The 24,481-nt window shown below is 39.9% G+C and overlaps 1 protein-coding gene across 1 annotated transcript in view; it reads right to left on the reverse strand.

Annotated features, from left to right (window-relative positions):
- The window catches only part of Lamc1 (laminin subunit gamma 1), a 117,214-nt gene that overhangs the window by 40,584 nt on the left and 52,149 nt on the right, over positions 1 to 24,481 (reverse strand). The window contains exons 2-3 of the mRNA XM_042674320.1: positions 4,586 to 4,890; positions 669 to 799 (exon numbers count right to left, since the gene is read on the reverse strand). Coding sequence (XP_042530254.1) covers positions 669 to 799; positions 4,586 to 4,890 — 436 coding nt within the window. The remainder of the gene's footprint in view (positions 1 to 668; positions 800 to 4,585; positions 4,891 to 24,481) is intronic.

Raw genomic sequence — 24,481 nt, forward strand, 5'->3', positions numbered from 1 at the left:
TACAGCCTGAGGGTAATTTCATATGATATTTTTAGTGTGCTTGCATTTGATTTCATTTGATGAGGGTATTAGGCCAGAACTTTTTTTTTTTTTAATTTTAGAGCATTTTGGATTTTGGAATTCTGGCTTACGGATGCTCAACCTGTATTTTTATATTTATTTTATTTTATATTATTTTTTATTTTTTTAGGACAAGATCTTACTTAAAAGCCCAGATTGGCCTTGAACTTGCTATATAGCCCCAAATGACCCCAAACAGGATTCCAAATGCCAGTTTTATTGGTGTATACCATCATGTCTGGTTTGTCAACTTGTCTTTAAATTTTTCACATATTCAGATATCACCCTATTTTTAATATTCTAGAAGGCCTTCTCAGGTCAGTCTGGCCTTCTTCAGAAGCTTCACGGCACCTATGGTGAAGCTTTATGATTAAATGGTCGCTGAGAATTCATTACAGGTGTTGACCTGATACAGTTTTAGAAAACCTAATTGCATAGGTCTCTAAAACTGGTAAGACTTTATTAGAAAGTTCCAGGCTTCTGCCATCTTTTCAGACATGCCTGCTGTCTATAAAGAAGTCTAGCAACAGTATTAATACAATCATAAACAAGCTGTCATGTTCACTTCTACACCAAAGCTTTCAAGGAAGATCTAACAGCCTACTTACCTGCCACCCACAGCAAAATCAGAGATTGCATAATAATAGGACTTGAGGACTTTGGGATCATTAAAAACTTCATCTCCAAAAGTGTTTAGACGATTTAGAGTTACTCTGATGTCAGTGGCAGTTACCCATTCCTGCCAGGAAAAAAAGATAAAAACGGAAACACAAATGAGAAAGGGCTAAAGATGAGACATAGAAGTATAACGACAATTTTTAAATAGTTCACATATCATATTTAACTTATGCTCTTTCCTTGTATCAGGTCTATGGAAATAGTGATTCCTTTAATTCCTTACTTATTTTTCTCTTGAGTCTCTTACCTTCTTGGATAATCACAGACATTGTAACTGTATCACTCTGTTTCAAAAACCAATACAGTTAATTTCTTTACAAGACTATGAAGAGTCTTAAAATGAGCACCCTTTTGAAACCAAGCATACATTAGGCATTAAATGTTCATGTCCCTTCTCTCCATCCCAAATCCACAATCCAGATATAGTCAGAGAACTACCAAATATTCTGGTCATTGCCTCCCACTGCAAATTTGGTACCATAGATCCCTTTCTCTGGACCCAGCTCCTACTGATGGATCCACTAATGTACAAAACAACATCACTATACTGACTTGTACCATTCAAATGTAGCCTGAATTTGACTTGCTCTTTCGCACAGCACTCTGGGCACTCTTATCTTAAAACTGCTACACTCTCCCAAATCTCTATTTCCTTCTCCTGACGTATTTATATTGTCTATTTCACTACATTCTGTTTTTATCACTTGACAGTAAGCTTTAGGAGGGTAGGAAACAAATAACTGGTTTTGTTTACTGCATATTCCTAGTGCTTAGCATGCAGCAGTGGTGCAAATATTTGTTGAGTGAATACGTTTGAAGAAACTATATCTGATCAAGTTGGCAAGTGTACTTTAACAGTAGAAGACAAGAATACAGGTGGCAGCCGGGCACCAGCGGTTCACGCCAGTAATCCTAGCTACTCAAAAGGCTGAGATCTGAGGTTTGAAGCTAGCCAACGGCAGGAAAGTCTGTGAAACTCTTATCTCCAATAAACTACACAGAAAAAGCTAGAAGTGGCCCTGTGGCTCAAATGGTAGAGCGCTTGAGCACAGAGAGACTCGGGGACAGCGCCCAGGCCCAGAGTTTAAGCCCCAGGACCAGCAAACCAAAAAAAGAAAAAGAAAAAAGGAATAAAGGTTGCACAGTTCCCCCGCCCCCCACCTCCCCACCGGGCTTTATGAGATCTAAGACCTTATAATAAAGGCCCTTTCGTTGAGCTAATTTTATCAGATGCACACATGGTTAAATAATGATCCTAATGAATCATGTCTGCCAGCACCACACCCTGTACAGTCCCTTTCCATGCTAGGTCTGAGCTGGAGTGTGTGGAGCTGGTTCTGTTGGAGGGAACACCAGCAATGAGACACGAGCAGAGGCTTGGGAAGCACTGGGCATTGGGACTTGCCCTCTTGGATACTTCCTCCACCACATGGAAAAGCCAAGCCTAGCCACCTAAGGAAAGAAGACCATGGAAGGGAAGGGGAAGGGGGAGGGGAGGGGGAGGGGAGGGGAGGGGAAGAGGGAGAGAGGCAGGGAGAGGAGAGAGACAGGGAGAAGGAAAGGGAGAGGGAAAGGGAGAGGGAGAAGGAATGGGAGAGGGAGAGGGAGTCGCTAGACACTGTATGTCACAATCACCATCACCATTGTAAAGAACAAGTACAGAAATGTAGACATCTATGCTTCAGAAGGTTCCCCATGAGAGCAAGAGACACACTTCTAAGAACCATTGCCTTAAACTATGCCAAACACCTGGCAAATAGAACAACATGGAGAGCTCATAAAAGTTAATCTTCATGAAGTTTCAAGTATAATTAGAAAGGAGAAGAGATGATGATTTCACCATATCCAAACTTGGAACTCAGTAACAACTCCCACTCATGGCCACAACGGTAGGAATCTGGTATTGTTCTATAACATACGTAGCTAAACATATCTCTAGTGCTTATTATATCTTCTACAGGCTGCATCTTCACCACGCCTCCCCTTTAGAAAAGAGAATGAAAGCTTCTCCAAGGTTGATGCTAAGCCAATTATTTTTATAATGTACATTTTTAAAAGAGCAGACTCTAAAGCCAGACTTTATAGGGTTTGAATCTCAGTCCTGCCATTTCAAACTGTGATTTAGGACGAGTAATATCGCTCCTGAGATGATTCTGCTTCTGTAAAATGGAATAATAAAAGTAACTTATAGAATTAAGATGACAGTTAAGAGAGTTAATATAGCTTAGCACAGTGCTTGATACATTATAGCACAAATAATTGTTAAAAAAATGCTGTTGTTTTAAATAATACATGCTAACTAATACCCAAATACAATAGAACCAAGAAGTTTCTCCCAGCAAACTACAGAAAGAAACACAAGGCAGGGAAATGGACCCACAGGGAAACACTCTCATTTTTTGGCATTGCTCAAAACCACACAACCAAATTAGAAAATGAGCCCTTGAATATAATAATACACTCCAGGGGGGGAAAAAAGATGAAAGAAGTCCAGAAAAGACAGGTGCTAGTGGCTCACACTTATAATCCTAGCTACTCAGGAGGCTGAGAGTTGAGGATCACAGTTCAAAGCCAAGTTGGGTAGGAAAGCCCATGAGACTCTTAAGTCTAATTAACCCTCCTTTCCCCCCACAGGGGGTTAAAACACTAAAAAGAGCCAGAGGGGCTAGGAAAGTGGCTCAGTGGTAGAGTGCTTGCCTTGCACGCATGAGGCCCTGGGTTCGATTCCTCAGTACCACATAGGCAGAAAGAGCTGGAAGTGGTGCTGTGGCTCAAGTGGTAGATCTGAGGGACAGTGCCCAGGCCCAGAGTTCAGGACCCACGACTGACAAAAAAAAAAAGCCAGAAGTAGAGCTGTGCATCATATGGTAGAGCACTAGCCTTGAGCAAAAGAAGCTCAGAAACAGCGCCCAGACTTTGAGTTCAAGCCCCAGGACCAGCACACACTCAACAAACCCCCAGAACTTTCTATTTAGAAGTCATACACGGCTTATCATAAATGAGCACAGCACTTGCAAAACCATGTCAGGTCTTCCTTGTACAGGTGTCACTTGGGTTAGATGCTCACTTAGCCACATGACAGTTGCACCTCCAATTCTGTGTTGAAGGACTGAGAATGGCACATAGCTCGCCAGTATCTCCATAATTATACACAAAGTTCCCAGAGATTCCATATCAGGATATATAAGGAATATATATGCCCACAGAATTGAACAAAAAGCAATCTTTTACTCTTTCTACATTTAGACAGGAAAAGGGTTCTATTTAACACTTTCAGCAAAACCAAAAACTGATACTCTGTCACTAACTCCTGGCCTCTCTGGAAGTAAGACAGTTCTCTCAGTGACAGTCAAAAGTGCCAGACAAATCCAAAGTGTCCTCATATATAATCATGAAGGCAGGTGGCATTTTAAATTCTTCAATTGTTTCCTCTTGCTAATTTTAAGGAATGTACTTTTCTTTGTCAAATCAAGAGGCGGTAATAAAGGACACAGGAAAACTGGACAGATAGATCAAGTATCCTCTTCAAAATATCAGAAGTACAAGTTTTTACCTCAAACACAAAGACTGAAGTTGAAACTGTTCAGTTTTTTTCAAGTTTGTAAAAGTTGACATCCCAGAATGTGGCTACAAGTTTCTACATCAACCAGGCTTTAGTAAGGAAAGGACCTTCCCTTGAGTTATTAATAGTACCAGGAGCACAGCATAAAATCAAGCTGCCTGTCTGTGGAAGCAGATTCTCCTCAGGCCCCTCCCCTGGGGAGTGGGAGTCCACCCTCACCACCATCATCCTCTCCCACCTGGTAGGCAACATGAACTGACTCCCCTCCACCCTGGAAGTGCTTACCTGCAGCACAGGGCTATTGTCAAAGTTGTAGGCGCTGGGCCTTCCTTCCAAGGTTGAAAAGGCCACATTGCCCCCAGTGAGGGGAGAAATGTCACTGAATTCATCTGTACACAGAGGCTGCTGCTCGTCCTCTCCCGTTCTGATGAAGCCTCGGTTGGCCTTGGAGTAGGTGTTCTCACAGGAGCCGCTGTAGTACTGGTATGGGACCCAGGGCCCATCTTCCCGAGTGCGCTTATAAATGGCAAAGCTCTCTGGGCGGCTGGTGTGGAACTTGAGGCGCACATAGGTGATATCAAATGCTTTACCTGTGGGACAAACACATCAGAGTTCACAAATGTAGGCAAATGTAAGACACCCCTACCCCCTGATTCCTGGTTTGGTTTAAAGAGGATCCAGGTCATCCTGTGTACTTTTAGACATTAGTCTAGGAAGATTCCAGAAAACTTAGCACCCTGGTTTTGTGTGAAAGGCCATCCTAAAACTAGAAATAATATACATTTCCCCACAAAATGACAAATTACAGCTGAGTTCATACACTGGCTCCAAAGACCTAATCATGACACACATTTGCTGATATTTTGTTTGCAGTGAAAACTGGCAATGTAAATGCAGTGTTAACATTTTACTAACATTTTTTAAATAAAACTGAATAAAAAGTTCATTCTTAATACTGATACTTGAACAAAAGTTTAAGAAAGGAATATAGTTACTGACTTTCTAAATGGGTTTTCTGAGCACTTTAATACACAAATGTGTGTATGTATGTGCATACATATTTGTGTGTGTGTACACACATGCACATGCTGATAGTGGAGCTTGAACGCTAACCTTTTGTTTTTTTCCATTCAAGTATGTCACTCTACCACTTGAGCCATAGCTTTTCTTATGGAAAGGATGGCCTGATTACTAGCCAGTGTGTCCACTGATGGGTAAAGGAAATAACATGCAACTGTTATTAATTATCACTCGTTCACATATTAGGCCTTTTTAAAAAAAATAATCTGACAGTATCCTTTACCACTGCTACATTATAATAAAGATGACACTTTGGTCAACAAGTATTTACTGAACACAACTGCATGCTCAGTCCTACTGTGGGACAGAACATTTTAGACATAAAGGTTCCCTTCCCTTAAGGAGCCTACAGTTTTTCCCCTAACTGAATAAACTCTTCAGGAAGAACCACCCTGACCTTCTCCTTCAAAGACTACCTCCTACAAGAGGAACTGGGGCCCTTCCAGATTGGTAAGGAGAGATTTCTGCTATGAGTCTAGGCCAAGTCTTTCAATCTGGCTTCATCTACAATAAAACAGATATCAGATGTCAGGTCTGATTCTAGATCTTAGCCGAAATCTGATTACCTTTGCCTGTATATATGAAGCAGGCTTACACACAAATACAATCATGAACACAAACCTAAAGGCATGAGGGAAAGAACAGAGGATTAGGCATGATGAGGCCTCATCAGGGCAGAGCGCTTTCATTTATTAACTGGTTGACTTTTGCTGTAACTTCTTTTCCTGTAAAAAATAAACGTGTCCTACCTACCTCAAAGAGTTTCTTGCACAAAGTCAATTAATTAGTGCAAGCATAAGGCATTATTATACTAAAGTTTCTGTAGAAAACTCTTGAACTAGAATCCTGGATATAAGGATCTGAACTAGAATCCGGGATAAAAGGATGTGATGATATACCAGGAACTACCTAATACAGTTACCAAAATACACCACACAAACGTACATCTTCAGCTGACATAGTCTAACACTTGGATCACTCAAATACAGTTGACAAGTATAGTTCTTGTTAAAAAAAAATAAAAAGTTTAATTGTATCTCTTCACTAAGTAAAAAATGCCAAAATGTCACCTTTGAATAAGGATGAAGTGAGTACAGTATCTGGGACATTCTATGGACTTACTAAGACATTTCAGAATGGGCAGGAAAAAAAAAGCACAAAACTTGATGTTCCTCATGTTTTGGTGGCTTGGGATGTTCACAAACTTAGTCACTAACCTGCACATTATGTATTACCTTTGCTTTTCCTCACTCTCTACTTTTCTGGCATCTCATTGTTCTTTAGCAACCCTAACTTACAGCAAACATTTGAAATACATCTGCATCTATAGCCACTTGGGCTGAAGTCAGAGACACAGAGCCTCAGGTGGCAAAAATATCTGGAAAGCAATCTTGCTAGCATTCAGCTCTGAGGCAGCTGGCCTGCAGGCTCAGCTTCATCTTCAGAGCTGTTTTTTCCTGTTCTTTCTTCTAGCCACATATGGAAGAGGAAAAGCAGCTCTGCTGTCACCTGTCTGTAAAGTTCAGACACACTTCCTCCCAATGAGAGAGCCACGTGCACTGCCCTGAGCCAATCAATCCATGGTGTACCCAGAAAGTGTGCTTCCATATAATGATTATAGGCCAGAGGCAGGGAGGGCATCATGCACAGAGGTCAAGAGACATTTCCTAAAGGAAAAGGCATCTAGATCCAAGACCTGAGAAATGCTTAGAATTAGCTAAGCAGATGGCTGGTGGTTTAGAAGTCTGAAAAAGCATACATAGAAGAGAAGAGAGGAGTATTAGATAGACAGAACTAGAGAGAAGGGTTGGAGATGAACTAAAAAAAATACAAAGCATGACAATAACCCCAACACGATAGCAACAGCCACAGATGGATTTACACCTAGAAATACATGCTCCAATTTGACTTTCTAAGACCACAGAATGGAGATGAAGTTGGAAGACACAGGACTGAAGGTAGATAAGAAGTTGTAGCAGTAATCCAGGAGACATGATAAAGCCTGAACTAGACACATGCACAGCAGAATGAAGAGAAATGAATGGACTGGAGCTGTAGAAATGAAACATGGGTACATAGTACCCAGTGGAGTGGGATCAGCCTTCCTCTACTCGAACCCTACTAGCTCTGTCACTGTCAAAGCTGCTTTTCCTCATGATTTTCCTTCTACAATGAGGTAGACGGATTAAGCATAACATCCAGATTTCTAGTTTAAAAATTGCCAAATGTAGAACAGTACCATTTGCTACTAAATCAAAACTAGTAAATAAGAAAGACTGGAGACAGAAGCTGAGGTAATTAGGGGAGATGACCTGGGCATCTATTCCTGAACATCATGAGCCGGGATATGATAAAGACACCTGCACATCCATGTTCACTGCTGCACTATTCACAATAGCCAAGATATGGAAACAGTCCAGATGCCCCACAATAAATGAGTGGATCCAAAAAAATGTGGTACCTATACACAATGGAATTTTCACAGCCATTAGAAAGAATAATGCCATTTGCAGGGAAATGGACAGAACTATAACAAATCATGTTAAGTGAGATAAGCAAAGCTTACAGAGATGAACAGCACATGTTCTCTCTGAGATGTGGAAATTAGATCTAAGAGACACTGGAATATGATAAATTATACAGGACTCTAGATACTCACAGAGTGAAACCAAAAGAAGATACTCTTAGAAGAGAAAGATGTAGTATCTACGTGCTTCTTCCTATTTATATAAAATTATAGAGAAACGAACTCCAAAATATGGAAACAAGAGATTCTCTTTAATTTTTTTTATTTTTTGATTATTCTGTCTTATTTTCTTTATATATGGTGTATTCAAGTGTATATCTTCAGGAGGGTGGGGGGAGAGTATAGAACTCAAGAGAAAATGGTAAAAAAAAAAAAGGGGGGGGAGTGGGTGGGAGATGGGAAGGGGAAACAAAGGAGGAGGTAACAATGCTTGATAAGAAATATACTCATTACCTTGCTCATGTAATTGTAATCCCTCTGTACGGTATTTTCACAAAAGGAAAGAAAGAAAGAAAGGGGGGGGAAGGAAGGAAGGAAGGAAGGAAGGAAGGAAGGAAGGAAGGAAGGAAGGAAGGAAGGAAGGAAGGAAGGAAGGAAGGAAGGAAGGAAGGAAGGAAAGAAGGAAGGAAGGAAGGAAGGAAGGAAGGAAGGAAGGAAGGAAGGAAGGAAGGAAGGAAGGAAGGAAGGAAATGATGGAAAAATGCAGCCGTGTAGCTCACTGGACACAGAAGAAACTGTGGGTAGATATAGGAAGGAGGGGTTAGAAAAGACCAAGGGAACAGAAGACACTTTACGAAAGGAAATATACTCAATACCTGACTCATATAACTGTAATCACCTTTGTAGTAACAATAACTCAAATTTCTTAGAAAGGAGATGAATTCAATTTCAGATACACTAGATTTGAGGTGCCAGCAGATCATCTAAACAAGATAAAGTATCTAGAATGTAGCTAAATGCAAGTGGCCTGAGTTGGATGTGCGGTTCTTTGGAGTGTAGATGGATGATGAAGCTTTGGGTATGGTGGAAACCAATGAGTAAATATGTTTCATGAGAACAGAGCTGGCTTTCATGATCACCCAGACAGAAGACGAGTCAACAACTCAGTTGTGCATCGCTGACCAAGAGGAGAAGCCATGAAAAGGGTTTTCAGAAGGGAACCACCAATGATGCTAGAATCTTCTAAGAATCAGTAAGATAGTGCTTAAGAAGCAGAGCCACAATGAGGCCACCACACATTTAAGGAGCTCCAGAGGACAGGAAGCATAGTCCTTGCACTTGTGATGGTCGATAGTGATGCAGGTGGTATGGTCAGCCTGCATTAGGCTGAAGGAGAACCAGAAGGAGATGATACTGGAAGAAACATAGGGTCAAGGCAAGAGTGTTGTTTCTTCCTTTTTAGTGTTCATGTAGGAAAGATGAGCATATGTACTGCTGCTGTGCTAGGATCTACAGAGAGGGAAAGGCTGAAAGTACAGGGTAAAAATGAAGGTGGGAATCAAGTGCTAGTTTGGTGGACTGGCTTCACACACACAAAAAAACAGCTTCCTTGCTTTCTAACTGCAAGCTTTAAGGCATAAAAGTTGAAACTAATAGCTTCTCTTGCCACGTCGGTGTAGTGAAAACCAGGGGCACTTGTGCTCAAGTTTGAGGGGAAAGACAGTGGGTAAAACTGGGTGTAAGGAAGGGAGATCTGACTGGGGAACAGGAGGCTTACTGGACAGAGACAGGCAACTGAGAAGAGGATAAAGATGGTAACCCTCTGTAACATCTGAAGCAGCATGTAGTTCATCTTTTGTTAGGTAATAGGAGACCAATAAGACAAGGAGATGAAGTTGCTTCCAGGAATTTGGAATATGGTCTGGATAAACAAGAAACTGGAATGGAGGGACTATGGTGTGAGTAACCTGTATTATCCACAATTATCTTTAACCAAAGATAATCAAGAACTGGAAAACTGAAGAGCCTATTTTTATTCTGTCAAATAGCTGCAACTGAGAACTACCATGACCTTTCTCTCTCACAATACTTTATTGGTCCATCTTATTCATGACACATTGACAAAGTAAGATCGAGGTAACTGATGGGTGAATAGAAAATACATGCTTGTCTTCTGATAACCTTTAAGGGAAAGGAGCTGAATCATATGGTTTAGGAAATGAGTAAGTACAAGTGTGGATGAATTCCAGCAACTATACAACCGGAACATCTTCCACTGCTCACCTCATATTCACGCACAGGAACATGAACCATGGATATACACACCCTCGAGAAAATATTTAGCTTCTAAACCTCCTACTGCCTCTCCTCCTCCCCCTGCCACATTCCTTCCATAAACAAAAGAAACTCAAGTGCAGATGTTTAGAACAGAGCACACAAAATTAAGTAATATACTCTGCTCTAAATCCTACTGTTCACACTAGCTGAGGGAATGAGAGATGGGAAGGGGGCTGTCTGAACAATGAGAATTCAGCCTGTCTACGAGCAAGGCCAAGCCAAGGAATTCCATTTAGGCCTCCTACGTGGTGAAGTATTTCTAATCTCTCTGAGTAGGGTAGAAACTCTTCCTGTCTTAAGAATTGGATTCAGGCGCTGACTGCTGGGGGAACATAAATGCTTCTCTGTTATGTTCAGCTCAGAAGAATTCCATGAGGACCTTGTGAAATAACCTCCTTTGCAGTTTGGTAATGAATGACAATGGCCATACACAATTTTAACGAAATTTCGAAATGCCCTTCCAGGGCTTCAGTAAGAAGAGAACCAGTTCATTCTAAAAGTATTAAATTAGAAGTCACTGGTTCACATTCTTATGTGCTAACTCTAGAGATCATCTAGAAGGGTCTCCTGGTAGCCAGACTCAGAATATAAAACTTTAGGAAAGTTCTAGCACAATGTCAATTAGAGCCGGTGTATGTTTAGGCTACCAAATAAGATTCTCTAAACACTTAACACAAACAATTGGGACAGAAAGCAACTATTTGAAAACCTTTTCAATTTTGTTAGCATAACTGCTGGCCGAAACAAGAGTTCCCAGGACAACATGACCAGCTGCATTCCAGCTGTTTTTGTTCCACCTCAGCAGAGGGATTGCATAAATAGAGGCTTACCAGTTAAGATAACCCAGAGCCAAGTTAATGCTGAATTTGGGATCCTCAAGCCGACAACATACCAAATGTGGTGAGTTAAAGCACCGTGGCATCATTCCCGCTGCTGCAAACTCTGTCCTAACTGCCCACTGAAGAGCTAGTCTCCACCACCTAAAAGGTGGTAGAAGATTTCTTTTTTTTTTTTAGTAAGTTTTTTATTGTGAAAATACTGTACAGAGGGGTTACAATCACATGAGCAAGGTAATGGGTACATTTCTCATCAAACATTGTTGCCTCCTCCTTTGTTTTTCCCTTCCCATCCCTTCCCTCCCATCTCCACAAATACATTCCCACCCCACCCCCCACCCCCACCTGAATTTGTAAAGTTCGTTTTTCGACAAAGAGTCCTGTACATCTCATTGTTGCAATGGTCCACATGTATCCCTATTTAAACAATTTGTTTTTTCCCTTCCCCTCCACAAATTATACCAACATCATATATACAGTGAAAACAGGGGTTATACCGTGGGGAGGGACATACAAAGCAACAAAAAAATCACGTGGTACCTTATAAATACATTAGAAACAATAGCAAGAAAGAAAAAACCACTTGTGTCCTTATCTTGGGGTTCATTTCACTTAACATCAACTTATCTGACCTTTTCTGCTTGACTCTGACATATACTAGTTAATGCAAATAAGGGAAACCATGGGACCTATGTTTCTTTGGGCCTGGCTTACTTCACTTAATATAATTTTTTCCAAGCCTTTCCATTTCCTAACAAATGGGGCAATGTCATTCTTTCTGATGGATACACAGAATTCCATTGTGTATATATATCACATTTTCTTGATTCATTCATCTACTGAGGGGCATCTGGGTTGATTCCATATCCTAGCTATAGTAAATAATGCTACAATGAACATAGTTGTGCTGGTAGCTTTAGTGTGGTCTTGTTTGTGATCATTCGGGTAAATGCCCAAAAGTGGGATTGCTGGGTCATAGGGGAGCTGTATGTGGAGTCTTTTGAGGAACCTCCATACTGCTTTCCAAAGGGGTTGAACAAGTTTACACTCCCACCAACAAAAGCAGCAGGGTTCCCTTCTGTCCACATCCCCTCCAGCATTTGTTGTTATTAGAGTTGTTGATTATAGCCATTCTAACTGGGGTGAGGTGGTATCTCAATGTTGTTTTGTTTTGCATTTCTTTTATGGCTAGAGAGGTTGAACATTTCTTCATGTGTCTATTGGCCATTCTTATTTCTCATAGAGGATTTCTAAAAATTGATCCTGCTCCTTCCCTTAAATATCTGTGCTTCCTGTTCAACTCCTCTCACTTTACAAGCAGCTAAATGCCAACAGTACAAGGGGACTGGACAATCTAACAGAAAGTACATTTAAACCCGCATAATGAGGAGAAGTAAACTTTATTACATAACAAATGAGATAAATCTTAAAATGAGAAAGTGTGAGATCTTCAGTATATGAGCTCTTCAATACACGAACAAAAGGTTTTGGTGTCACGTTTTCCAAGTTCATGCAGTAAGCACTTCTTATCATATTTGTGTGGCTATTAAAGTCAGGAAGACATGGCAGGAGCAGCAGAGCTGAATGATGGATCATCTCACTCTGTGCTACTATGATGAAGTGTAACACAGTGGACAAAGAAAAAAAAGAGAAGATAAACACTATAGAGTTTTTTAAGCTAAAAAAATTCTAGACACCAGTGGCTATTTATACAAAATAATGGTGTGGGGTTGGGAAGGTGGCTCAGTGGTAGAGCGCTTGCCTTGCATGCATGAGGCCCTGGGTTCAATTCCTCAGCACCACATAAGCAGAAGGAAAAAAAAAAGCCGGACGTGGTGCTGTGGTGCAAGTGGTAGAGTGCCCAGGCCCTTATCTGAAGAGCTGAGGAACAGTGCCCAGGCCCAGAGTTCAGGCCCCACGACCGGACCAAAAAAAAAAAAAAAAACAACAAAATGGTGTGGTTATGGCTATGGAGCTAAGAGGAAAACAAGTATTCAAGAAGATAATTCTAAAGAGGATAAATCCAAAATTTCCTACATAAATTAGATTTTCCCATCAAGAATCAAAGTTAAAGTCAAGGAGCTAATACCCTTCCTGTCAATCTCCAAATGCTACCTGCCACTAACCTAGATTCTCAAAAAGTAAAGTCTATCAGCTGGCATTACTGCCGAAGTGCAATATCCAAAAAATGCCCAACACATCAGCAAAGGAAGGACCAAAACTGGTCTGACCTAACACAGCAATTAAATATAAATTCATAAGATAGATATTGTGTGAACAGGGAGAAAATTCTTAACTAAAGATGACAATGTCAAATACACTGGGTTATTTAAAATAGCAACAAACTATCGTTTAGAGGCCTCCCACATTCTCCATGATCAAAACTAAGATAAGATTTTTCCAAACTTGTCTATCATTATAATTTTATGTGACAGCTTCACCAAAAGAGACATTTCCCAAATGAAATTCTAAGCCAAGAGCTGGGGAAAATGCCTTATTTGACCTATACTCATGCTTATAAGACTTAATACCAAAAAAAAAAAAAAAAAAAGACTTAACACCAGCCCTAATTCAGGCTAGTAGGTCACAAACATGCCTGAAATCCCAGCTGAGCTAAAGGAATGAGCCAAGCCCTCACTCCCACTAATCCAAGCCCAGGCAAAAAAAAAAATCTCACCCTGCTAATGAACCCATTCTACCTTTGAAGACTGACTGACACAAGGGACTTCCCTGAGTCACAGAGAAAATACAAATAGGCTAATCACAACACCTAAGAATAATAAGGCAATGCTATATGCATTACAATAAGTAAAATCTGTATTTTAAAGTGTGTAACACTATATAAAAGGACATAATTTTATTTTTAAAAAACTGTTTTTCTTATTCTGTTATATTCACATACAACTGAGAACTGAATTCTATTGTTTGGTTTTAATTGATACTAAATGGTATAGAATGAGAAAATAATAATCTAGAGGAATGATCTAATATTTACTCATAATAGTATGATAATAAGACTAAGATCAAATCTAATAATACTCCTATACCCCAAATCATGGGAAACTGAATACTGTATTTTTATTAATTCAATTAATAAAAATTATTAATTTAATTAAGTCCACTGTGACAAACTGTTTAGAACACTTAAACCTTTCTTTTCTTTTTTTTTTTGGTGGGTCATGGGGCCTGAACTCTGGGCCTGGGCGCTGTCCCTCAGCTCTTCAGCTCAAGGCTAGCGCTCTACCACTTGAGACACAGCGCCACTCCTGGCATTTTCTGCTTATGTGGTGCTGAGGAATCAAACCCAGGGCCTCATGCATGCTAGGCAAACACTCTACCACTAAGCCACATTCCTAGCCCTAAACCTTTCATTTTGCTGGAAGCCTTTCATCTTTAATTTCTAATAAACTGGCTTCTAATTCATGTATTATCTGCATCTCTCCTAGCAGAATAAATAACTACAAATACCACATATCTCAAATACATGTGTCTCTCAGTTTTCATAGCTGCTTATTGTAGTTTCTTTCTGCAGTCATGCATTAGGTCAAGGTTAACAGCCTTGATTGGCCTTGATAACTGCTCAGGTCCAAATTCTTCCATTCATTCCACAAATATTTGCTCTGTCTACTAGTCAATGGTTTAGGCATTGGGGCCACAGCAGGGAATGAGATACATAATGTCTCAACCTAATAGAACATATAGCCAAATAAAAGACAAGTCTGGGTATGGTATGGATAAAAAATAAATTAATGTTCTGTGTTAAATGATGTATGGAGGATGGATGAACATATCTAACCTAATGTAATCAAACACAGTCTTCACTGGCATGGATATGGTAATAACTAAACAAACATCAGAAGTGAAACAGTGTTAACAGGTCAATGGGGTGGTTGGGGGGGGGGGGGTACCCAGGAATGACAAGTACAAACACCCTGAGGCAGGAGCATACAAGCAAGTTCCAGGGAGTGGTGAGGAGGTCAGCGTGAGTAAGACAGAAGGTATTAGATGAGGTCAGAGAGGCCCAGGCGAGGGAAGGCCAGCTGATTACAAAGGTCTTGTATGCTACTGGAAGACCCTTGCACTTTGAATGAGATGAGAATGCACTGGAGAATTCTGTAACATGCCCAGGATTGCTCTGGCTGCTGTACTGGCAGACCACAGAGCAGATGTCAGACAAACAAAATGATATGGAGGAGAGGTTGCCATAATCTAGGTTGTCAATAATGGTAGCTTGGTCCAAGGGAGCAGTAGTGAGTAGTGATCCAACAGACTAATGGTAGAACTGATGAGTTTAGGAAAACCGATTGATTAGATGTAAGGTCTATCTAGGTCTTAAGATGAAGCTACCATTTGCTCAACCAAGTATGGAATCTAGGCACTGGTGGATCATGGATCCAAACCAGCATCTAAGGATCATGGTTTGAAGCCAGCCTGGGTAGATAAATCCAACAGAGGGCTGGGAAGGTGGCTCAGTGGTAGAGTGCTTGTCTTGCATGCCTGAGGCCCTGGGTTCGATTCCTCAGCACCACATATGCAAAAAGAAAAAAGCCGGAAGTGGCACTGTGGCTCAAGTGGTAGAGCACTAACCTTGAGCTGAAGAGCTGAGGGACAGCGCCCAGGCCCACAGTTCAGGCCCCATGACCGGACCCCCCCCCCCAAAAAAAAAAAATCCAACAGAAACTTATCTCCAATTAACCAGCAAAATGCTGGAAGCAGAGGTGTAGCTGGTGCTTAAAGAGAAAAAGCTAAAATCAGAGTGAGAAGTCTTGAGTTCAAGCCTCAGTACCAGCATCTCCTCCCTGCCGCCCCACCACCAAAAAAAAAAAAAAGTAAGGAGATGGAAAAGGAGAAAACTGAGAGTTCAGTTTGGGGTGAGTTTATCAGATTTACAGTGAACAGTGAGGACTTTACTGGGTGCTATAGATGGATTAAAGTGGATCCAGATACACTTTCCCAAAGACTCCCCCCTCCAGAGAGAAGGAATGACAGCTATTCCCAGGGTCACTGTAAGTATCTAGCCTAAAAAGATGTGTCTGGTACCCAAACAGTTCAATCTGCAGGAGCTCTAGAGAGCCCCTGTCCATTGGAGCTAACCCAAGGCAAGATCCTTCCCATAATTTGGTTCACAAGATACTGAAAGATACTGAACTGCCTGAGCGAACCATCTAGAAAGCCTTTTAAAAATGCAGGTTGTTAAGCTTTGATGCTATGGGTTCTATTTTAGTGGGTCTGGGTAAGATGCCCAAATCTATATGCTTTTTTAAATGTTTATTAATTTTTTATTGTGAACCGTACAGAGGGGTTACAATTACATGGGCAAGGCAATGAGTACATTTTTTATCAAGCATTGTTGCCTCATCCTTTGTTTCCCCTTCCCATCCTCCCCCAACCCCTCGTCCCCAAAGTTGTAAAGTTCGTTTTTCAACATTACAACTTGTACATCTCATTGTTGCAATGGGTCCAAGGTCAGATAAGTTGATGTTAGGTGAAATGAACCCCAAGATAAGTATTCAAATTTTTTTTCTTTCTTGCAATTGTTTCTAACATATTTATGATTTCTTTGTTGCTTTATATATCCCTCGCCCACAGCAAAAACAAACCGTTTAAATACAAATCTATATGCTTTAACGCACTACAGCTGATTTTTATGTACACCAAGATTTGAAGAAAAAAAAAAAAAAAAAAAAAACACTTCCTTACTATAAACTATTCTCCATCCTGTTGTTACCCTGAAAGATTGAGTTAGAAGAAGCCTCTTCCCCTGCTACTGAACTGTAGAGTAAATTAGGCTCTCCTAAGTGTGTTTTTTTTTTTTTTTACTTTCACGTGTCAGGCATTTCAAGGGACATTTTACTGCAAATGCCAACAGTAGGCACAAGCAGTGACCTACAACACAGCAGTCTATCTCTTTAAGACACAAACAGACGTTGAATACAACAAGTGATTCTCCATGTCCAAGGAGGCTTGGGATGAGGAACCAGCTGACCTAACCTTCCCATCACTATGCTAATTCCCCATGCTAATTTCTTCTGTCATCAACTTGCATCTTTAAGGCCCTGCTTCCCAGACCAGAGGGGGAAATTTTATTTTTAGAAAACTACTAGGAATTTCAGAGTAGTATACTTTACATGCATTTATTGGTCAAGACTCCCTGTAAATCAAATACCCTATTCCTTCTAGCTTCTTTCCCACCTATCTCAGTTTCATATTTGACAAAATGATATTGAACTACCAGCAATTCTCAACAGTAAGGGACAAAGGTAGACTTGACCTCTGTTTCAAGTACATTCAAAGAGATAAGGAAACACTTTATCTATTTAGCAAAGTAAGCCAGACATAAAGAAACATAGTTTTCATAGTTTCCCCCATTTGTTGTAACTAGAATGTGCCTATAAAACTACAAGTAAACACACTGGACTGTAAAAGACAAAAAATACACTTGGACATGATAAATTATACAGGACTCTAAGCATTCACACAGTGAGACCAAAGGAGGCTATTCTTAGGAGAGGATCACAAAGGCACAATAGCTATGTTCCTATGATCATATAAAATGATGTTTATAGAAATGTACTCCAAGAAGTGGAAAAAAGATGACTTTTTTCCCTCTGTTCATGTTTCTGTTTCCTGTACCTTTTATCTTGTTCGTAAGCTTATCTTGGGGAGGGTTAAGAGGAGAACACAGAAATGGTAGAACAAAGGGTGAACAAATGTAGCAGAGATATTCATAGACACTATACAACTTGAATTATACAACTTAGAAGGGGGTGGGAACAGGAGGGAAAAACTGGAAGAAGGTCAAGAAGTGATACTGTTAAGAAAGAAATATACTCATTACTTGACTTATGTAACTGTAACCCCTCTGTACATCACCTTTACAATAACATTAAAAAAAATTTAAGCTTACTTTGTCTAGAAGCCTAGACTTATTTAATCCCAGTTTGTTGTCAAGTAATGCTGGAATTTTCAGAGAGGTGTTACCTTTTGTTTGGTAAAGACCAACATCTTTACATGTTTTGATTTCACATGATATATTATATTGTGTTATGTTATACTGCATATTACATTATGTTACATTGTAGTGCATACACACATGATGATAACAGAGATGAAAGTAGAGAAAGAAAGCTGAGAAAACAGAACTAAAAGCTTTTTAGAAAACCAGACTTGGATATTCTAGGATTTAAGTTATCTCACAACATTCACATATAATCTATATGACAGACTGTCTTTTCATTTTAGAAATAAAGACTATCATCAATCCTGCCTCCTTCTAGGTTCACACCTGAGCTGCATCTTCAATAGCTTCAGAATCTAACACACAGGCTATCACACTACATACACCTGACACCAAATCTCACCTAATAGCTATATTTGTAAGTCTACACTGGTGTGTAGATTGCCATTGGCTGCTTTCAGGCTATCAGGGCTGAGCTGAGCAACTATGGAGGTGAGCACTGCATGCCAATAAAGCATAAAACATGTGGTTCTTTACAGAAAACTGTGTTGGCTGATCCCTGATGAAACAAGTATTTCTACTAAAACCTTTTTACTTCTCCTCTATAGAGCAAACTGTTTTAACACTTGGCCCAAAGAAATATGAAATTTTCCTCTATAGTTACCCAAAAAAGCAGAAGGAAATCTATTCAGAATTTTTGCTAGATTAACAATTCAAATACAGTTCATACCTAGAATTATTTATTATTTCCTACAAAAGCTTTATTCTTGCAAATGAATAGGGAAAACAATTACCAGTTTAGAGGCAAAGAGGATAAGAGATTTAATTTACTTCAAATATCAACTCTGTAATAAGATCCTTGAGTTCATACAGCTCATGAAAATGAACCAGTGAAGCAGAAAGACAAGGAAAACAATACTGTTGGAAAAAATAGCACCATTTTTTCCAATGGAGGCCCCTCCAAGGCCTACCCCAAATAGTAACAGTGAAAGGAGGGGAAGTTAATTAAGTCAAACAACAATCATAGGACAGTTGGAAAAATGGCATGTTGAAAACTGCAAATAAAATGGAAAATGCAAACAGATTTCACTTAGATCTCTAAGAGCACCTCCCTCCCTTGTCCTCTGGGTAGGAACTGAGTCCTTCACACAAGGCCTCCTTGTCCCTCTGCTCATCTGAGCGGATGGACAATTTACATCATGAAAATTCCCTGCCAGCTGGCATTCTCCCCACAAGCAACTGATTGTGAGCAGATGCCTTCATAAGCATAAACGAATACATCCTTCTTTATTTTTCATTCATCCACCTTCTTTGCAGAAGCCTGAAAATGCATACTTTGCACTCACTCCTTTAGCGGTGTTCTTCACATCCTTTCGTGTCTCATGGGCTGTACTTGGACTTGCTACGGTTCCTAATCAAATGATGGCCCCCATCAAACATCTAAGCTATATGCAATCTCCCAAGACTAGAGGTAAATAATCTTGCATTACTAGACATAAACATCTGTTTCTTGTTTTCTAGTGATGTAAAGAAAGAAAAACTAGTATATTTGATAATCTAGTTACAACTAAGAATCCAACATCCAACATACAGTCAATTAAACATACTGGTGTATTTAATGTTATAGATTAAATAATCATCTAACATAAGCTCTTTGGGGCTGGGAAGGTAGCTCAGTGGTAGAGAGCTTGCCTTGCATGCATGAGGCCCTGGGTTTGATTCCTCAGCACCACATAAGCAGGAAAAAAAAGCCGGAAGTGGGGCTGTGGCTCAAGTGGTAGAGCGCTAGCCTTGAGCTGAAGAGCTGAGGGACAGCGCCCAGGCCCAGAGTTCAGACCCACGACTGGACCCAAAAAATAAATAAATAAAATAAGCTCTTTTTCTAATAAAACACATTCCATTTAAGTGTATTATTACTTTAGAAACTTTTGAATTTCTCTTCAACTGAAAGAAAGTTTGACAAATAAATATTAAGTGTCCCTTTCTAGCGATGAGAAACTTCTTTGTGATCACACTCAACATTCTTTTACAAATTATTTATAAACCAGATACAGTAAGGGTATGTTAAAGGGAACAAGAAGGTCACCTGACCAATAACTCACAGAGCACATTTCAGGTAGATTCCCAGTACTTCAAAAGCAGGGGCTCTTTTATCTCTTTTTCTCTCTACATGGAGAGCAAACATTCAAGCAGAGATATGAGAATAAATATCCTTCCAATCCATCCTTTGCCATATTTCAAACCGACAGCACTACAGTCTCCTCCAAGGGAGTACTGCACACATACCCACAATGGGACTTGTTCTACCTTTCTATTTACATTCTGGAGTGCTGCCAAAGTCCTTTCTGGCTCTCTTTGATCTGATGCCAGAGACTTGGTATCCAAAAAACACCTAGAAGAAATTCCCTTCAGAGCTCCAAGACTGAAGTGGAGAGGCAGGAGATGGAAAATGTTCTGCAAACCCAGCCTGTACCCATCATATCCCACCTTCAGAATCCTTGTAGGTTACAGGACCTAAATCAAACTCCAGCTTCAGAGGCCTGGCAGGTTACTAGATCCAAATTAAACTCCTCAGGCATGTTATTTATTGCAAGGCATCCCTGTGTCTGACTAGCGAGGCTTCATTTCTACCTCTAACCCACATCCTAAAACTTTCCAATACAAATGGAAACCTCTACTCCAGTCTGGCCATATTATCCATATACCATTGCTCGCCTCTAAGCTACTCTCTAGCCTGGCTTTTTCTAAACCCTACCTCTCCTTCCAGGTTTAGTTCAAGTCCCATGACCCCTGGCACTTTCAACTTTTGTTATCCTGCCAAATTTCTGGACACACAGCATTTATTCTCCATACCACATAGTCTACTACTTGAGTAAACTCTTCTGTGTGAGTTTCTTTCTCCAAGAGAAACAAAACCAAGAGCTCAAAACTTTTTGGTATCTTCTAAAAGAAATTTTTTCAAACTTTTCTAACCATCACACATATTTTTTATTTTTATTTATTTTTTTGTCGGTCGTGGGGCTTGAACTCTGGGCCTGGGCACTGTCCCTCAGCTCTTCAGCTCAAGGCAAGCGCTCTACCACTTGAGCTACAGTGCCACTTCTGGTTGTCTAGTGGTTTATTGGAGATAGGAGTCTAACGGTCTTTCCTGCCCGGGCTGGCTTTGAACCACGATCCTCAGATCTCAGCCTCGTGAGTAGCTAGGATTACAGGCGTGAGCCACTGGAGCCCAGCAACACATTTTTTAAAAGGCATTTTATACTGAAACCCTGAAACACAAACACACATAAATCTATGATGCAATCTGATATTTTATTTTCATTTTATTTATTAGGAAATGCTGGTTGTAGATGACTTAATAGATTTTGTGACCTTAAAAGGAGCTGTAATCTGTAATTTCAAGAAAACTATTGGATAATATCTATGGCACTATCCTTGTCACAAATGAAGTAATCAAGAGATATTTGTTCTCAGGAGACTGATTCATTTATCATATATAAGAAGTTAGAAGCCAGGTGCCAGTGGCTCATACCTATAATCCCAGCTACTCAGGAGGCTGAGATGTAAGGATCACCTTTCAAAGCCAGCCTGCGCAGCAAAGTCTTGTGAGACTCATCTCTCCAATTAACCACCAGAAAACCGGACCTGGCACTGTGGCTCAAAGTGGTAGAGCTCTGGTCTTGAGCAAAAAAGCTCAAGGACAGCACCCAGGCCCCAAGTTAAAGCCCCACAACTGATCAAAAAAAGAAGAATCCTACAATCAAACTGTTTTCTGGCCCCTGTAACACAGCTTAATAGTGAAGTCTTTCCAGACCTTTTTCTAGTGATTTTAAAAACAGGACAACATGAAAGAGAACCTTCGTACATGACACCCTTAGCAAAAATCAAAGAAAATACTCATTTTCCTAAAGCTAAGTTGAAATAAAAAACAAAACTACTCATGAGCATGGCCTATGCTCCGACCCTGAGTAAATTAATGTTTCCAAAGAAGTTCATTTCTGCAGCCATGGCTCCTGGATTTCCTTCAGCAGTAAGCATGTGATGAACCTTCCTGGTAATGGTTGGTGCTTTGTCTCTGTGAGGTAGATTTACTAATGCCCAGTGCTTGGGGTTAGATTTCTACTTAAGAAAGGATATTTATTAGGAAGGGCAGTTCTCCATGGCTCATGTTCATGGAAGTTTTCTCCTAGAATTATAGGTACCTGGTAGTTTCTTTTTCTTTTTCTTTTTTCCATTTTCTAAATATGCCATATACATGTTCAAGACTGTAAACTTTCGAGGTTCAAGACTCTTGTCTGTCCTTTTAAGTTTTGTTCTTGCCTTTTAAGGAAGAAGGGTCTGACTTGTTAAGTAAGTAGCACTTTAAGAAGAGACAATGGCTGGGCACTGGTAGCCCATGCAGATAATCCTAGCTACCCAGGAGGCTGAAATTTAAAGATTGCAGTTCAAAGCCAGACTAGGCAAGAAAGTCGTGAGGATTTTATCTCCAATTAACCACCAGAAAACCAGAAGTGGTGCTGTTGCTCAAAGTGGTAAAGCACTAGCCTTGAGCAAAAGAGCTCAGGAACAGCATCCAGGCCCAGAGTTCAAGCCCCATGACCAACAAAAAAAAAATAAAATGAGAGTGACAATGAATGTAGATGAGTCTAGATTGCTGATTGGTTCACTCATTTTATGATTCATTCATTTTACAAGAATATCTATATATGCCAGGTAGTACGCTGGGCACTGAACTTACAGGGATGAAGTAGGAGGGGGATCCTGTCCCAAAGGCACTAATCCATATGATAAGTGACAGAAAATACAAACAAAATACAAAGTAAGGAGTACTTATACTAAGTAGCAGAGCAACTATACATCTGTTCATATTATCTATGAAATAATTCACACAAGATAAATTTTAATGAATAGCTTCACCTTTACAATCTTAATGTCAGAAACATTTGTGAGTATACTACTTTCATCAGATCTTTTCAAAATTTTCTTTTTCCTAGTAATATTCTAACAAAATGCTAAATGCTATTTGAGTTCATTTGACAAAAATGAATGGCATCTAACTTGTGAAATGCCAGCAAGTTTTCAATGAACTCTGTTCTATGAAGACTTAATTTCCTGAACTTTTATGAGATACTTTTGCCAGTAGTCTCTGCTGTCAAGATCAACACCAGCTGCAGGTGTATGTTGAATAATCTGCAAATGATTACAGAAGAAGACTCATTGTAAAAGTAAAACATTTCCTAATGACTGAGGACAGGGCTCTTCAAGCAGTTGTTTCTATTTGAGGTAAGAAAAAGGTAACTCTTGGTTTTTATGGCCACTGAAGATCAATCTACAGGGTCCAAATTAGCATCTCCATTTATATTTGGTGGGAAGCGACAGTGACATTTAATTTTTTTTTAGAATAAGCTATTCAGAAGCCCAATAAGAAGAGATTCTCTGCTGTTCTATTCCTTGAAAAAGTAAATGTCTGGATCCATTTGAAAATTTACCAAATCTACAAACCAGTGGAACTAAACTGAACTCCCACTACTGCTTGGCTCCTACATTCTTCAACAAGTTTGGAACAAAGACCCCATTGACTTAAGCATGTAGGCGGATTAGAATTGCAATGCAGCCCTGTAGCACATTACTGCTCAGTGACTTCACCCTGGTAAGTCAAGGAAGCCTTCTCTAGATTTGCCTCCCTACTTCCCTTCTTTCCATAGAAACAGAACTTTAAGCCTATCACATAATAGAACTATGTAATTTAGCATAAAACAGGCCTGCCTGTATCTGTTAAGACAGATAAAGGCATTCTCCTTATTTGCCTGTTTATACTTGGTGTGGTTACCAATTTCTTCTTATGGCTCTCCTTTTAAAAGGCCAAACTTAAGTGGACACAAGCACATGCCAAGAGTTAAACACTCCAAGTTCTTGAATATTCTGTGAGAACCTGGAAAGAAATGAAAAGCATAAGAGAAGGAGCAGAGCTTAACGGTAGGAAAGGACAGCATGAGGGCAAACCAATTGTAACTCATTTCTGTATCTTTAGAGTTTGTAAACCAATTATACAAAGTATATAATTTCAACTTTGATTCCTAAGCGTGTATTGACTGCTTAGAGTAAAGGAGACTATACAGAAAAGGTGTTAGCTCCCATCAAAAAGTTAACAAGCCAGTGGAATATGGGACAGAGTGCAACATGGGACAAAGATGTACTAAGGGTTTGGAAAGACACAAACAGGGAAACTGATTGTAAAGACTTTTTAAATGCAGCTGTCCTCAAATTTAGATGTCTCCTAAGTGATAAAATATGTGTGTAGTTTTGATTCAATGGACCAAAACAACATACACCCTCTCAATTGTATTTTTTCTGAGCTTTTCCTGATGCTTCAGCGCATGGATTTTAAGAATATTGCAATAAATAAAATGCTTGGCATTGTCAGTCTCAATGCTAGAATTTTTAAAAAGAAACCCAAAGAGAATTTATATGAATATATGCATTACTAAAGACAGTGGCTATGG

The sequence above is a fragment of the Dipodomys spectabilis genome, unplaced genomic scaffold (assembly GCF_019054845.1).
Source record: "Dipodomys spectabilis isolate Male_0828 unplaced genomic scaffold, ASM1905484v1 ptg000019l, whole genome shotgun sequence".
NCBI classification, from domain to species: Eukaryota; Metazoa; Chordata; class Mammalia; order Rodentia; family Heteromyidae; genus Dipodomys; species Dipodomys spectabilis.